The 18,105-nt window shown below is 41.1% G+C and overlaps 1 protein-coding gene across 2 annotated transcripts; it reads right to left on the reverse strand.

Moving 5' to 3' along the window:
- Positions 1-566: 566 nt before the first annotated feature.
- On the reverse strand, positions 567-18,105 carry LOC118102258. 2 transcript variants are annotated; one of them, XM_035148324.2, is made up of 11 exons: positions 18,039-18,105; positions 8,570-9,975; positions 8,017-8,240; positions 6,893-7,098; positions 6,557-6,717; positions 6,115-6,218; positions 5,873-5,933; positions 4,516-4,604; positions 3,289-3,411; positions 2,866-2,966; positions 567-2,717 (listed from the first exon to the last, which is right to left on the reverse strand). In XM_035148324.2, exons 2-11 carry the CDS (start codon positions 9,945-9,947, stop codon positions 2,201-2,203), a joined length of 2,964 nt encoding a protein of 987 aa, XP_035004215.1. In that variant the 5' UTR covers positions 9,948-9,975; positions 18,039-18,105; the 3' UTR covers positions 567-2,200. The 2 variants fall into 2 exon arrangements, with proteins under 2 accessions (XP_035004215.1, XP_035004216.1); XM_035148325.2 differs by lacking the exon at positions 18,039-18,105 and adding an exon at positions 11,053-11,236.

Below are 18,105 nucleotides of genomic sequence, written 5' to 3' on the forward strand. Positions count from 1 at the left end.
ACAGTGAAATGTGTATAAAAAAAGCAGTTTTTATTTACTGTCATCATTCCTACAGGCCTATAGGGAGAAACTGAAGAGGGGGAATGAGGCTTGGCCGTGGAGGGGGCATGTGAGCCGAGTCGCTTTGCAAAGAGTCGCTCACCCTGAATAGGTGAATGGCTGCTGCTCAGTAACTTCTCTGTTTATTCTTTCCCCATCCCTCCCTCCCCTCTCCTCATTGGTCCAGTCCCCCTCTACCCCTTTATGTACAAGCTTTTCGTCTCTCTCTCTCTCTCTCTCTCTCTCTCTCTCTCTCTCTCTCTCTCTCTCTCTCTCTCTCTCTCTCCCTCTCTCTCTCTGAAAAAGGGGAACATTGAGGACTGTTACTGCGATGACTTCTCCCTCCTCGGAGCGATATTAAAAACAGCGATAAGCAAAGAGAGACTCTAACTGCAAACATATTTATATAAGGGTGGGATTTCAAATTCAGTCTCAGTTTGTCCCCACGCTTCAAATCTACGCATTTAATAACACATTGGCAGTTCTGGGATGTATGGGAGGCTGTGGACATGTGAAGAGGACAAATCTGACACTGGTAGACCTCGTTTATTAACTAGCAACAGCTCACTGTCTTTATTACAGAGGTGGGCGGTGCTGTGTTAGAAAAGATCTGAGAAAAGCCGACATCAGAGGGAGAAAGGAGGGCAGACAAACTGTGCCAGACATGTTGGACTTTTAGTAGGGGGGAGGGAGTTCTCTGATAGGGGACCATTGTTACATTTATCAGGGACATCTACAGGAAAAAACACATGATGGTCACATGCTACACACGACAGACACATAAAAACACACAATCATAAACAAATCCATGTACTTGTCGAGGACAGTCATACTCAGATTGTCATTTTTAACATACAAACTATACACACACACTCAAACACTGTTATCATTTTAGTGGAAGTAACAGTCGTGAAGATACGAGAACAAAGAACACTCACCGCCTTGAGAAATGCTATTGAACCACTAGATTGATAAGTGACAATGATGACAGAGAATAAAGGACAAGTATGATATACAGCTTATATCTGCATCAGAAACACCAGATAAAGGGAACATTTAGTTTGTTGGTTTCATCACAGAGACCCTTACGTGACTTTTATGTTTACCTGTTTCATTTTAGCTCAACCTCGGTCTGGATTTAGCTGACCTACTCCACACAGAGATCCTGTGCAAACCTCCCTGTGCCCCTTTCCTGGCATCTTCCAGGACACACACACACAAACTGGAGCTGTGGTTAACCATCAACAGGGCAATGCCGGCCACTCAGACAACTATAAGAGAGGAGATGACCTACCAAGGTCAATATTAGCCCATTATGGTGTTATATCAAAACCTTTCAACACGCCGTGTCTTAGTGTGTGTGTGTGTGTGCGTGTGTGTGCTTCTCTTTCTATCTCTTTGTGTATTTGCATTTTAGACCTTGATGGACCATTCAGCTCAACCTGACTTCTTTAAAGGACTTTGTGAGAACTAAAGTAATAGTTTGACATTTTGAATGGTTCTATTATTGATTTATTGAGTAAAGTTAGATAAAAAGTTTGACATGTCTGTGCATTAAATATGAATATATATATATATATATAGCCAGTTAGCTTAGCTAAGCACAAAGCCTGGAAACAGGGAAACAGCTATCCTGGATCAATAAACATATTATATCTCATTTGTTTGATCTGTGTAAAAGTTGTGTTTGACTGAACTCAAAAACAATCTCAAGGTGACAAATTTTATTCAAAAGCACAATTTACAAAAAAATCTCTTTCTTTAACTGAGCTACAGCGCCCCCTGCACCCACATGTGGTGATTCACTCTGTTGGGCTCGTTAAGCCTCGTAATCTCTTGACCAGAGCTCTGACTGCGTAGTCCCTTAAACACAACTGAACGGTGGGTATTACCCATGAACCCTAGCTTTCTGAAGCAGAAGAGCTGCTGATGAAACAAACACACCAAACTCTGCTCAGAAAATTGGAGGTTAGCGCAGGTTTTAAATGACGTCGCTGTCTATTTAACTGATCTACAGTCAGTGACCCATCAAACTAATTTTAAAGCTGCTATTTAAAGGTAAAACAAATGCAAAGCGTTGCAGGGGAAAAAGCTACATAAACTTAAAGTTTAAATTCCAGTTTGACTTCAGCAGTGGTAATGCTTTTGGGAGAGTTAAAAGCTATTGCCAGTCAATGGCCTCTTTTCCTCCCACTGTCCCATCTGCAGCCTCCTCTTTCCCATCTGTGTTGCAGAAGAAGACAGCCTGAGTGGGGCCATGTCCATATGAGCTCCATGACTGGTGGAAAGGTAAGACAGAGGTGGGCTCTCTCTGATTTGAGTCCCCAGCGTCAACACTGGTGATCACATGAGAGTTAGACGCAGTGATGTTGTTATATGTCACTGCAGTGCTGGGATCTCGGGCATCGCTGGGAGTGCTGGTGTTGCTGCTGGTTATAGAGTTGAGGATATTGTCTGCATTGCTGCTGGTGCGTGATGCTCCAGAGGAGGTAAAGGTCCGAGCTGGAGCATGAGGTGGGAGCAGATTACTGCCTGAGGTGGGCATGGGGTTGGCTGAACGGCTGAGGGCCAGACGTTGCGTCAGGATCTGGTGCTGCAGCCGCCTGTCGCCCCAGTCCTCCTGAGGCTGGCGGTGGATCTTCATGTGAGCGTTACGGGACTTGATTTTGTAGAACATTCTGGAGGGAGAGGGTTAAAGGACAGAGGAAGACAGAAAATGAAAAGAAGACTTGGAAATTAAGACCATCTGCTGGCTTGCTCAGAAATGCCAAACACTGTACACAGCTGTATGCTGCGGGTTCCTCTGGTCTGACTGGTCCTACTCACTTGCCACACAGCTTGCAGGGGAAGAAGCTGGCCAATGAGGGTGCGGGAACCGCCTCCGCCTGCCCAAACCGTCTCTCCGCTGGCTGACAGATGGGCGTCATCTGTAAAAACAGGACCAATAATAAGCCACCATGGTGGGACTGACTTGTTGAGCTGCATTTCAAGCTGGATAACTATGGAACACAAGACCGACAAAATACCCCAGATTCCATGCGCACCATTTTGTTCTGTTGTATCGTAAGGCTTATCTGACACATGATGCAGTGTATCATGGGAATACAAAAACCACCACAGGACAAAAGAGGACGAGAACTAAAGCAAAGGAATGTTACTTAAACAGAAACATCAGTGGGAAGTCCAGGATCAGTTTTACAAGAGGAAGAAAGATTCAAAGTTAACTCTTTACGTTCACGTGTTTCTTACACTTTTCTGCTGCTGCAACTCTTCATCTCTGTTGTCTTCCTCCTGCTGTTTCCTCTGCTTGTCCACAAGTTTCTTGCTCAGGTAGTAAAACTCAATACACTGGCTCACCGTCTTGGTCTTTACCTGCAGCATAAACACACACAAGAACATGTAAATACATACAAACGCATGCAAAATTAGCACTGAAAAGTCAACCTGAAAGTCTGACTTTCTTCACGTCTACCTCAGCTTGATTCCGAATATCAAGCTGACATATTCAGTAGCACTAACACACTGTCAAATTACAATGTTTTGCAGCTTTTCATTGGCTCACTGAGTTTTCAGGTGATTTTTTAATTGTTATTTTCACTAAGTCCTGTGAAAGTGGCGGTGCACATTCAGTAACGTCACAGTTGCATAAGAAGCCATAAAGATAATCAGTGGATGTGGGGAGTTTAACTACACTTTGACATCGCAGCCACTCAAATGATAGACTACAGATGGGAGGCATGCAGTAACTTCTGCTTTCATGTGCCTGTAAAGGGAGTCAATGAGTTGAATGGGACGTTCTTCAAACTCTCTACTTGCTGTAAATGATCAGATGTTTATGAGAGTTGGTAATCTGTCTGTGCACCATCATCATAAGTGGAATAAAACTGTACATTTGTTAGTGCACTTAGATGAGTCTGCTGCTCTCCTACTGAAGTGCATGGTGAGTCAACAAAAAACTAACAGGTGCAGGGAAGGAAAGGAACACTGTGTACACTGCAGCTAAGGAAAATTCTTCTTTACCTTTGTGTCATGACCCTGCACAAAATGGAATGCTTCACTTTCCATGTGTTGATTTTGGTGGGTTTTAGTGGGTGTTATTATCAGCAAAGCTTTAGTTCTGTTGGGAAAACGTGTGTGTTTCTACAATTTCTACACGTGTATATACCAGGGGGCACTTACTCACAATACTAACATTAAATATGACAATCTGTTAAGATGTTTTATTTCCTAAGCATTTTTAAAGTACACAAGGAACAATTTCAACATATATTCCATGATGTGTGGCTATAGAGCTAACAGTAAAACAAGGAATGACTTAATTGACATAAGTTCTGGCCCCTTTATGGCTCCTGATTTAGAAAAATAATAGTATGTATACATGCATACTTTTAGGTTAGGGCCTATGCAGATTAGAAGGGAGCACATTGAGAAAAGATTCGGCACAAAAGACAAACAATGCATGAATGCTTGTTGTACCGTTTTGTGTATGAGTGAGAAGTCTTTTCCGTAAGTCCCCAGAGCTGCACCGAAGAGACTCTTTTCAGCGTCTGTCCAAAAATTACTGCCTACAGAGAGAGAGAGAGAGAGAGAGAGAGAGCGATGGGGGAGGGGGAGAGAGGGCACGGCAAATAATGAAAACAAATACCAAAAGGTCGCTGTTACTTGCTAGACAACCAGCGATGATGAGTCTGATGTGGAATGACTGCTTTTAGCAATGTGCTGAGTTGATAATGCTGATGAAAACGTGTGTGTTGACTGATCTCCTATATAAAACGTAACGTAGATTGCCTGAGGACACACACACACACACTCACAGTGACTCACAGCTTTAGGAGTGATCCAGGGGGGTTATTAGCTGCAGTGGTATTCTGGGACATGCCAGCGACTTTAGACATTATTGAAAATAAACTTTTTAGCAGTCACCTGAGTTGACTGTACAACGTAGAACAATGTGTCCTCTGTACTTCACATAGTTCATGGTGGATTTAAATGCACCAAAAAACCGAGAGAGAGACCTAGAAAGAGTGAGGCTGTTACAAAGCCTACTATTATACTACAGTGGGAAGAGTTTGTGTTTTGCTGAGTCAGACTTGCATACAGCTGTTGACTGATGTTGTTGTACAGAAACAATGAACTTCCTTTACTGCAACACATTTGATTTTAATGTTACTTCTCTGGCCATTTCTGTCCCCTGGTTAAAAGAGGTGGTGCCACTAGAGAAAAAAACTGTAAAAGAAACTAGAGTGATTAGATTCCAATGCTGATAATTAGTCTTCATACAGAAAATAATTGACCCACTTATCTTTCTACCATCAACAATGGCCATTACAAAGTTATACTGTGCCCCACAATTTCCATTTTATAGTCCATTATACGATCAAAATACTTTTTAACATTTTAACTTCTGCAACAGAGGTTTTGATTATTTTCTGTTCAATGCTGGCAGCTCTACATTATTGTGTATACCTGTTAAAAAAGGACACATTACAGTGAGTATGAAAACACACCCAACTCACTGTGCACCTATTTTCCACCATTAATCATCAGAATACATAATATTTATCAAATATTGACTCAGTTTGTGAACAAGGACATTCTTGTTATATTATGTAAATCTATACAAAGTGGGTCTGATTCAGAATCAGCTGAGAGGTAGAAGCAGTGTGAACGCTCGTAGCATTTAACTGACCGCCAAGTTATTTCACAGGGTGAAAGAAGAGGATTTAACTGTGGGTAAAGAGTTATCTGGACATAAGGTGATCATTTAGGAATGATTCTTTAGTGAGTATGAAATAGCTAAGGCCTTAGGGTGAGGTCAAAGGTCAAAGGTTACCAGAGTAGTGGTAGTCTCCTGCTGAAGAGGGCTGCCAGAACAGCAGCATCTCAAGAGTGGCCTGCACAGGAGAGAGGGACGGACAGAGAACAGATGAATGAGGCACGCGTGATGGATATTATGAAGAGAGTGTTAACTGGATAGGAGAGAGAGAGAGAGAGAGAGAGAGAGAGAGAGAGAGAGAGAGAGAGAGAGAGAGAGAGAGAGAGAGAGAGAGATAGGAAGGAATAAAGAAAGATTACCATTGTGTTCCCCTGGCAGTGGTGCAGACAGTGCAGAGCCAGCTCGGTGTTACTGCCCCCTCCTGGTAGACAGCTCGAACTACACAATGACAGCAGCTTGTCCACTGTGCACACACACACACACAAACACAACAGGATTTAACACTTCACAAAAGAATAAACGGCCATAACTACATTTCATTATGTTAGGAGTCTATATTTTTAATCTAAAATTATTTTTAGTTCCCATTTCTCCTGTGAATAACGTGCAGGTGAGAGAAGAGGAATCCTGCACACTGTCCTGTACATGCAAAAAACGTAATTAAGTGTCCTGTGGGCCTTTCCTTTTCCCACTTCCTTATTATGTTGAAGATCTGAGAGGTCACCCTATTTTATTTTACATACAATCACGCTTATCTGGTCAATGGGTTACAGATTATGAAAATCAGATTTAGACATTTACCTTGATTTTGTAAGTTGGCACTCTCCTCCAGCTCCTGCAATGGTTTCCAGAGCAACTGTTCCCTGGGAGCTTCGTCATCTGGGGACCAAGTCCCTGACCCATTGCCCTTAACGCAGCATGGTGGAAGCTCTGCCTGGAACTCGAAACCTACATTCACACTCCTGGAAGGAGGGAAAGAGAAATAGAAACAAATGAAAGTGACTTAAACCCTAACCCTAACCCAAAATATTTTTAAAACTCTTAAGCCAACACTTTATTAGTATAATGATACTGTATTTTTCGCCTGTTTCAGTTGTGTTGCATTCTTCCCCAGCTCCCAGTTTCCTTTTTACTCACTGTAACACACCACAATCCTCTTCCTCTTCTCTGAATGCCGGTTTATCCTCTTTGTGATGGAGCGGTAAGAGGGAGGAGTACAGACCCGTCCCTCTGCGGATTGGATTGAGCAGGGGTCGTGGAGTGTAGTGGCCCCTCTTCTGGCCCCTGCTAGGGTGAAGGACACTGGGAAATGGCGTTCCAGTGTAGACAGGAGAGGCTTGTTGCTGTAAAAGTCCAAGGACAAAGTATTTTATAGTGTTGTTCTTTGTGTCGTTTGATTAATACATGATCAAAAACTAAATCCAGAGAGAAAAATGTGAGAATAGAGTCCTAAAAGCTTCAGTATTTAGAAGATGAGTTAAATTTTTTGTTGGTTTGGAGGCAATCGGGTAACACAAACTCCTTAGGACTGTATTCTGAGTAAGGTGATTGGGGTAAATTAATAATTGCAGGGATAAGCCCATGATGCATCTGGCCTAGTTTGGAAGCAGGCGAATCAAACTCAATCATAGTTGACAATCGTGCCTTTCACCAACTCTTACTGTGTCTAATTTACAGATTCTATCTATAAAATGTGTCTCAAAATGAGAATGTGGTTTTAGAAGCAGTAACGCAAATAGAGTTAACGTCATTTTTGGACAAACAAACATTTATGCAGCCGCCCATAATGTATGAACAGCTTCTACCCAGTCTCCTGGGTTTTGTTTTGTGTGCAAACATGGCAACCTCACAGTCAAAATGTGACTTTAGAAAGACAGTGCGTGTTCATGAGGAAGAACTCCAAAACCATAATGCCTTTTATTTACTTTTTTATTTACTTTTTGTTCAACAGTAACTCTTAAAGTCTATATCTAGACATTTTTGGATGGATTCGGCCTAGTTATTCTTAAAACTAGAGGTCCAAACAGACAACAAAATGATCCAACCTGGCTAAAAGAAAACATTTAAGATTTATTTGTGTTTGCATGCCAGCATTTATCAAGTAGCACTAAACACAGTTGAGGCTCTGGCTAATTTTACAGATATTAAGATATTAAGAGGATATGCAAAAACTCTTTTAACTGTAATCTTAAAACCTGGCAACCAAACAATTATAATGTATACTGTTTATTTCAGTCAGGAGTAGATGTACGACACCATACCTGCAGAGCGGCTGGTCCATTCTTTACTTTCTGGCTCACCAAGTAAGGAGCTGTGTCTTCTGCTGCCACGTTATTTGGGCCGGAGAGGTGAGATGGAGGAGAGGGAAGATGGAGGGATGGAGTGTTCAAGGGACAGAGGTCTCTGGGTGAAGGGTGGAGGGACGAATGATGGAATGAGGAAGTGAGGAATGGCGACTCAGGAGACTGGAGGGTGTCATGTGCAGCTGGAGGAATAACAAGAAGATGGTGGGAGAGAAAACAGAGTCAAATCTGAATATTAATTCTGACATTACGATAACTGGTTTTCATATGGGACCATTTCATTTTTCACATGTTATAAATGTTCTTACAGATTTATTTTATAAATGGTTTGGAAATGTAAAAGGTGAAATGTAATTTGCACGTAGGAAACGGGAGATTTTCTATAAAAACTCACAAATCCCATATGTATATGTGGCGTGTTTCTTATTTAAATTATTAATGTTTAAGTGCTATATTATATTCACATTTATATTAATCTTCTTAGAATCATACTTTCATGACAATATATTACCAGTAATATTTCCATAATGAGAAACATGGGACGATCTTAAGTTGTTGTCACTGCTGCTGGGGTCCCCTGACGACTGTGGAAAGCTGTGCGACAGCAGAGGAAACTTCCACATCATCCCGGAGCAATGGACAGATGGGAGAGGCTGAAGGCGGGATGTGAAAAACTGGAGCGGGCCAAGTGATTCTTGGCCACTTCCTCCAGACGCGCTGGGAGAGTCCATTTTGGAGGGCGAGTGAGAAGGAGGGGGTAGAGGTGTGGGAGGAGGACTGAGAACTGAAGACACGAGGTGAGACGATGTGGGAGGAGAGGGGAAGGATGGAAGAGAGTGGTGAACTGGGGAAGAGAAGGAGACAGACGGCAGGTAGGGGTCTGAATCAAAAGCACAGCTGTGACTCGAGTTGACAAATCCAGGCGTTTCTCCGAACTCCCACAACTGTCCAGAGGAATCCCCACTTTGAATCACGGGAAACCGTCTCTTTCGCTGGGAGAGGAACGCCTCAGAGAAGGAGTCCAGTTTCTGAGTGTACGTCCCGCTGCTGATGGTGATAGGTGACCTCAGGGGCAGGACCCCCGCGGTCAAAGCAATGGCGTCTGCTTCTCCTCTCCACCTCCCTTCTCCAGTCTGACTCGAGGGAGACATACCGAGCCAGGGAGCCTCCACCTCTGCTTGCTGAAGCTGATCCTCACCCGACCCACAGCTGGATCCATAGTCTTCTTCTCTTCCTGAATAGTTTTCGCTCACTCTTGAATCTGTCCGACAATAACCGACGGTGCTGTCGCTCAAGCTTCCTGCAGCACTCCTATTGTGGCACACCGTAAAGTGGCTAAAATTAGCTTCCCTATTGTAAACCCCTTCACTTTTAGCATCACAGCTAACCTGGGTATAGTTATTATAATTTGCTCTGAGTTTACACCTGAGTCCTTCCTCACTGTCACAGTTCATGGTGTAAAAAGCCCCATTTGGGTTATTGTAGCAATCAGCTTTATTGTAAAATACATCTGTAGAGCTTTCACCGTCTTCCCATACTTCTTCTTTCTTGATACCACCACACCAGGCGTCGGGGAAATGACTGCCCTGCCCGCCATCTCTGTCCCGATGGCCTCTCAAGCCATCATCTCCACCCATACCACTACCACTTGTGTTTTGGAATCCTCTATCTCCGCTACTGCTCCCCTTTCTCCCCCCAGAGGAGTTGCTTGAATTCGGGAAAGACGCTGCAGATTGTTCCCCTCTGCTTCCATACTGCTCCAGGGGGTCCAGCGCAGGTTGATACCCGGCTTCTGGGCTCTGAAGGTTGGGCAAAGTGAGGTGAAGGGATGGGCGGTGGCGATGGTGGTGGAGGTTAGGGAAGGATTGGGTGGGTGAACAGTCATCCATGGTTGCTTGCTTGGTTTGGCTAATGTGACTACAGGACACAGAAAGGAGCACAGTGTAAGTATGAACAATCATGTCACGGCATTAGCATTAGTACCTCCCTGCCGGTGTTACAAAACATTCTCTGACAGATTCTAGGACTTCATTAGAAATGTGAGTTCTCTTATTTCATTTTATATTTAGTTCAGCTACTCCAGTACCTACAAACTAAATCACAATAGAATAGGGATTCAAAAATAGAAACAGTCGGCAAAACAAAACAACACAGACACTACATAGAAGAGTAGAGGATAAAAGAGATTCTGTGATGGTAGAGGATTAATTACAAAATTTGAAAACCTAACCTGAATACAATGTTGGTTGTGTTAGTGTTGCTAACCGCCGCTATCAAAATAAAGTAACAAAGAGAGGATCGTTAAGTGTTTGCATTGGAAAAACAGCTGACATGTCTAATATGATAATGAATTACTTTGCATAGGCCTGTTTTTGATGATTTCTCCAAATGTTGTTCAGAAATGGCTTTTACAAAGTCCTGCACATATCAGAGTTAGATTTATCAATAACTCATTCAGAGCACTGTCTGTGTTTTGTACTTCAAACTAGTTAGACGTTATCTTAAATGAATTCTGCAGGCTGCACGAGCGCCAGTTTTTAACTCCAAGTCTGTTTAGTTTCGGTTTAGAATGCTAACACACCTCCACTGATGCCATTCAGGGTTAGCTTGTCCTTTTCCTCCCTTAAAAACAGATTCAACGACACAGCATCGGATGCGATAGAAAATGTCTGCCCACAACTTAGTCCGAACAAGTGAAATGCATGAAAACTTGTGCCGAGAGCGACGCAGCAAGAGAAGCCAAGAAACAAAATAGAAGGTCATTTCGCTTAAATCAAGTATATCAAAAAACAACTCTTCAAGAGAGAAGGAACTTGGTTAAAATTCACATTCACACTGCGCTGCATTCAACTTTTAAGTCTTTCTTTCTTGAAACCACATGCCGCTCTAAATAGGACAGTGAGTGAGTCAGAAAGAGAAAGAACGAAGGAAGACGAGATGAAGACAGATACACTGTATGTACGTTTTGAGGTTTTCTTCTTTTCTTTTTTTTACCAGTCCTTGGTGCTTTATTTCCTTTTCAAACATTGTCCTCTGTTGTTTTCGGGTTCTGGTTGTTGTTCTTCTAATTTTCTTCTTCATTCTTTCTTTCTTTTTCTTGGTCTTTCGTTCGCTACTGTGTCCAGAGTCTTATAATTTCCCCTTTCAGATTCATAGACAGACACTTAGTCCTTCCTATCTGTGTCTCTCTCTCTCTCTCTCTCTCTCTCTCTCTCTCTCTCTCTCTCTCTCTCTCTCTCTCTCTCTCTCTCTCTCTCTCTCTCTCTCTTTCTGTATAACACACACACACACACACACACACACACACACACACACACACACTCGCTGTCTGTCACACACACCTAACTCCATCAGTTACTGAGTAAATCACACTTATGTGCGTCTACACACACACGTTGAATTTCACACACACAGACACACACACCTGCAGGTGTCAGAAGGGACCGAGGGGTAGTGATGTTGCCTCGCTGCCTTTTCGTTGTTGTGGTAACCACATCCTGAGGAAACAAACGCTGACGGATCTCCCTCCGCTCAGCTATCTTTATCTCTCTGCCCTCCGCCTCCCTCTCCCTGTCTCTCTTTCCGTCTCTTTGCCCGTCCTTATCTCACCCGGAGTCGTTCTCTCGCAACTTTGTTTTCTCTTGTCCCATCTTTCATCTTCTCTCCATCGCTTGCTTTTTTTTTCATCTCTCTGCTTTGCTTTAATCTCTGTGTTCGTTCATACGCTTTCTGCTTTTTGGTGCACATCTTGGTTCTTTCCTAGGCTTTCCATCCCTTCTAGGCACTTTTTCCACTGTTCCTTTCTTTTTTCAGATACTCAGGCTGAGATTGAAAACTGATCAGAGAGGAACCTCAAAAACAAGGTGCACGCTATAAAAAGCATTCATCTTGGAAACTCTTCAATCATTTCAGTTTGTATAATATGTGTGTCTTTCAGTTTTAAATACAGTACATTTTGTAAGTATAAGTAAGTAGATTAAGAGTCTCTTGCTGAGACAGCTGACAGGAAGTGAGAGACATTCAAACAGGAAGGAAGACGGCGACAAGCGATGAAGTTCAGGGAACCCTCTAAACACATCGCAGCACCACCTACTCGCCCACCCACTCGCCTACCTGACACACACACACACACAGACACAAATTAAACTGTTTTCAACCTTTGTTTTGTCATACAACCTTAAACACCTGCTCGCTCATGCACACACAACCTCAAACATGACCACTGACAGGTTTACAAGTCTTAGCAACTTCAGTAACCTCAGCCACACACACACACATACAAACACACGCACACACACACACACGCATGTTATTTAAGGGTCGCAGAGTGATCGAAAGGTTTAAATAACATTCGTGATACAACATTATTTAAAGTTTTCTGTAAAAGGCAGTATTACAATGTAGAAATGGTCAATAATACAAAGTGCCACCAATAAAAGGGAATTGTTATTTTCGGTGCTAAATGAACTAATGAATCAAATCCTGTGGTTGTCTTCTGTATCATCTACCATCATCACTATCATCATCAAATGTACAAATAGAATACACACGTGTCATGTGGAATACAGTTTATATTATATATATGGTCAAATCTAAAATGTACAAAATGGAAATAATTGAATTTACCATATTTCACTTGAGTTAATGTACTATCCACACCTGGAAAGCTGCTGTGTCACATTGTTCGCATCTATTGTCAAAAGTTGCATCATTCATGTAATCAAAGGAATCAACATCTGTCTGATCATCGTTCGAATCTCCAAAAGTGTTTTGAGGAAATTTGTGACACTAAAGCGCCAATTTTCAACTACATTTGCACCTTTTTTTGTGCCGAAAATGACAGAATTTACTTAATAAAGTTAACAACACTTGCAACACATGCACGGACACTTGAGACCTTTTATGTGCAGTTCGTGAGTGACAGTGCAGGAATGTGATGCTTGTGTAATCTGTGTGTAAACTGCAACATTCGTCAGAATCATGAAAAACGTACACTGACGAGGAATTAACAAGGTCTTTTATCGCTGCTTATGCTCATCCAGCACAGGAAGTTGTTGAATTCAACTTAATGCCAACTTAAACATCCTCCTCAGCCGGCTTCAGTTCCTATCATTACGATTCAGTCACATATTTGAGAGTAAAATGATGTCCTTCCAAATATTCCATAATTATATTCTGCGAAGAAAATAGAAATTGATGGAATTTTTGAAAGAAGTATCCAGTTTTTTGGAACCTTGCAAAAGTTTTGCATTAAGCTTGGCCTTCAAAAGCCTAACCTGAGATCGACATCTAAAATTAAGCAAATTCTACGTATCAACCTTTTCTTCAGTCGTTTTGACATGAATTGCTAATTCGTCTTTGTCGGCTGTGCGTATGTCATTTGCATACATTTGTGTGTCCGGAACCTTGAGAAAACTGCGGAGTGAAAGATGTCTGAATGAGAGGAGGTGAGAAGGAAGCGGAGTGTGGAGGAGTGCGTACGTACGGGGGAGACACTTCTCTGGTTTTCTCTCAAATTCAACATAAAAACCCGCAGGAGCAGAGGAGGGGGGAAGAGAGAAGCACTTCTGGACTTTTTTCTTCCTCCGTCCCTCCGCCTGTCTTCCGTCACTGAGAAAAGAAGAGATGACTGGTAGGAAGAAAGGAACTAACAAGCCGAGGGAGACATTAAACTGTCAAACGACATGAAAAATAGTGCATCAGAAAACAGGCTATTTTACCAAACCCAGCAGGTATTCGACTGGGTCGACTTCCGTCTCCGTGACCATGTCCACATTGACACTGTAGGTGAATGTGTAATGGACGGGACGAGCACGTGTAACGTTGATGATAAGGCAACGATGCTGTGTGGGAAATACTTGGCACACAGAAGCAAACCTACAACCAGACGGAGATTCTTTTTCAAAAAAGGTGGACCTTCCCTTTAATGTGATTTTTATACAAACATTTAAAGCAAAGGGGAAAGATTATTCAGTGAATTCATACATTTGACTCAAACGACAGAGTATTTTTATCTCATAAGACAGTTTAACAATAGTAAAAAACACAGAAAAGGGTTTACCGCAGTGTATTATTAATTAATGTGCCACACAAATCAACATAAAAAATAATACGGTTGGAAATATATCATATTTTCATTTTAATGCATGAAGGCATTTGGAGAATGCCATTTCTTTAATTGTTGAGGTAACATGAGTTTATACGCCTGAAAAGATCACAGGCCATAAAATGTTCTGAGACCTTGTCGTCGGCACACGCGTCTCCATGTGTGCACCACGGGACGACTTTTCACATTTCATCACCTAACAGCAATCGTCGTATCACAATAATCTGAAGCAGTAAAATTGAACTTTCTCTACCCTTACATTCCACCTTTTCAATAAACTTTTCAAGAGCTACCAAAGTTATCAAAGCTTGAGTTGAGAGCGACAAGACATTTTGCAAACAATAGTATAATAGCGCATATTAACAACAATTTTACGACTTAAGTGTGAATCAGTCTAATCAGAAATATTTCCAGAGAACATGTGACGCTGCTGATACAGTGCGATACTAATAGTTGGATATTTTCCATCACTGTATTTTCTACATGGAAAAAAAACAACCATCCTAATGTATTTAGCCTTTTTATCAATTTACTGTGCATGTAAGTGCAAAAGATTGAATTCAGTTTTCCATCATGATAAAGATCAAAGGGGTCAACTGAAGGTGAATTAACAGAAGTAACATTATATGAATATATAAATGGAAATATACTAAAGGGGTTCCTCCATTATTTTAAGCTATCACAGCACTTTAACGAATAGTGAATATTGATTAGTTGTACTGCAAGTAAATCATTTCGCTTTTCAAATTTGTTTTTTGCATTTGGAAAAACAGATTAAGAACAAAGTATATCAGGATTACTATAAATGTAAAATTTGCTATTGTGCAGAATTTTGTTTTTGTCATTTATTCTCAGAAGAACAACAGCGTCAGGGATGAAAGTTACATCATCTCAGCTTGTTTGCGATGTATCAACTTTTGAAACGTTTTTTAATATGATCGCCGCTACAGTATGGAGCCGTACGATAATAATAACTAGTTTCTCCAGGAAAACGTATTGTTTCATCTTGTCTCCTGTTAATTGACGGAAGCACAAAACCTTTAGATGAACTTCAGTCTTTTTGTCATTACGATGATTTCATACTGAAACCATCTCTTTATGTTTTTGAAGGATTTGTTTCGTTTGATTACAAAAAGTTATGATTATTCACAGGGCCACTGCTGAGTAAGCAATGATCCGGGAGAAATCAGTGCATTGGTGTAAAATGGGGGAAGGTAAAACACCTTGTAGTCAGATCTACCCAGATTCTGTCTGCTGCTGATTAGATTGTTTTATTCATACAATAATCTAATGTATTATTCATTTCTGATGAATTATGGTTATCATTTACATAGTAAGTTTACAATCGATGGTAAATGTACTGTATGACTGTATTTATATCTTATCGACCACTCAAAGCGCTTTACAGTATAAAACACATCCTCCAATACAGTGTCAGTAACAAGGTCATAGAGTTAAATGTTTCGTGTTTACTACTTCACACTATGAAACTAAAAGGATGCTCGGAGAGGACATACCGGGAACAAGGCTAACGTCCTATCTCGCCATAGTAAAATCTTGTTGATCCAGATCTGCTCCAAACTTTAGCAGCTTCTTCCTCCGTCATACCCCACCCCTCCATAAAATGTAATAGAAATTGGTTCTGTAGTTTTTTACTTATCCTGCTAACACAAAGACACACAAACAGCAGAGCGCATATATACCTCCACTAATGTCCCTTAAATTAAATCAAGCAGCAGCGAATTACATTACATTTTTTTCATCACCGCTGATCTGGATCTGCATCAATATTTAGTAGGTTCTGACCCAACCCGCATCCTTCCACCAAGTTTCATGGCAATCCATCAAGACGTTTTTGCATAATCCTGCTAACAATCAGACGCAGATGATAACGTATCAATTTGAATTTCTTGCGGAAGTGCAGTCTAATGGGTATACTGGTTTAAATCAAGTGCAAATATAAATCACAAAAAAATAGATTCCACTAATATTTAGCCCTTTAATTTGACACCTAAATCCCCATGCATGCATCTGATCCATCGTTTTGTGTATTTAAGGTATGACGAATGATTTGAGGTTGCACAAAAATAAACATTGCGGAGTAGTCTGTGATAAAGAAATACCAATCAGGGGAAGAATATAAGAATATTTTCTGATTGATTATCCTCAAACACTTAAGTCTTGGTAAAAAAGCTAACAACTAAGAGAGGCCATGAATAACTGCGAGGGAGCAGCAGGTCTCCATAGCTGAGCAGGGAGACACTGCAAACAACAACTGTGTTCCGGATACATTAGGAGCCACAGCTTTATAACAAAGAGAAAACCCCATTTTACAGAAGATCACATGATATCTGAGGTAGTGTTTATCAGAGCACATGTGGTAAATAAAGTGGTTTTATGGCCTGATGACACTTTTATGTAAACTTTGCACTGCCAAATATTAGCAGAAAACTCTGAATACCCACTTTGAGGTTTGTTGTAGCAGCGTCATGCTGTGGGGATGCCTCTCTGCAGCGAGACCCAGAAAGCTTGTGAAACGTAAAGTGGAACAATTCTTTCAATCCCTGATCATAATATTTCTCTGGATCAGACTGAATCGCAATGCAACTTATTTCAATCTTCTCCAGTGTCCCCATTTCATCCTCTCTTCAGGAAGCCCATAATAATGGTTCAATATATCATTTAAAGATGAAAATAGATGAAACAAGAAAACAACTCGACTTCATTCAGATTCTACAGTTTGAGTTTCATGCAAAAATCTGGAAACGTTCTTCATAAACGTTTTTGATCGGGGCCCTCGTTGGCGCAGACGCTTGCTCAACTTCACACAAAGGCGGTCGTTGCCCTCGTTCTGTCTGCAGATGTCAAAGGAGGTCACAAAACCGAAGGAGGACAAAAATAACAACAATACAAAGCCTTCTCCTCAAGCTTTGCCCACTTTATTCAAATCAATCGGGGAAGTAAAAAATTTGCCTAAAGACAGAACAGCAACACCACACACTGCAGCCTCCAAAATAACTCTGAAGGCGAAACAACGCCTCTGGATAACTGTTTCAAACAACTTCAATTACTGGAGGGGTTATTACAAGAATATTATATGAGTTTGAGTTACGTGTAACACCAAATGCTATAAATGGTGTCTATGGCTACGTCCAAGGCGTAAATTCACAGGCCTCTTGCCAAATTATACCAGCAGGACAATAACCTAGATGTGTTTAACTGTACCTGGATCAAGATTAAAGTCAAGCTCTGGTCTGTTATTGCCACCATTATACAAAGTGTCTGGTTTTAAGACTGTCCATGTTAGAGCATGTTTGCTGTAAACGCCAACATGTTGCAGGTAACAACACTGAAATGCTACAAAATAAAGTTGCAGCTCGCGTCTCACTACCGTAGTTTGTCCTTATAGGGAAAAGGCATAGCTTTATAGCTACATGGGCTATATGGATTATACGATATGTGATATTCAACAGAGACACATACAAAACTGCATGAAAAGAATTAGTGATAATGACGTTTGATCTGTCTGAGTGCAACAAATGTATCAAATATTATGGATCTCTTTATGGATTTGAACTGGATTTCTCTGCATTTACATCCTTTCATTTGTGGATTTATTCAAAGCTACATTCACATCGAATCCTTTAACCCATTAAATCCTTATATATGTGCACCTTCGATGTAAATGTTTCTGGTCAAGTTGGTAAAAAACGTTGAAACGATACCAGACAAACAAGACCAAAGCAGAACAGGTGCGTTTTAGAAGTTTGTTAGTGATGTTGAGTTAAGTGAAACCTTCTCTAAACTTAGTCTGGCCTTATAGTGTTAAACAAACAAAAGAGAAATTTGAAGGAGAATAAAAATGTAGTCTTACCTGTTTATATGTCATTACGCGGACAGATGTGTCAGTGGCAAATGAAATGCGTTTGTGTGTGTGTGAG

The sequence above is a fragment of the Hippoglossus stenolepis genome, chromosome 23, assembly GCF_022539355.2.
Source record: "Hippoglossus stenolepis isolate QCI-W04-F060 chromosome 23, HSTE1.2, whole genome shotgun sequence".
Lineage (NCBI taxonomy): Eukaryota > Metazoa > Chordata > Actinopteri > Pleuronectiformes > Pleuronectidae > Hippoglossus > Hippoglossus stenolepis.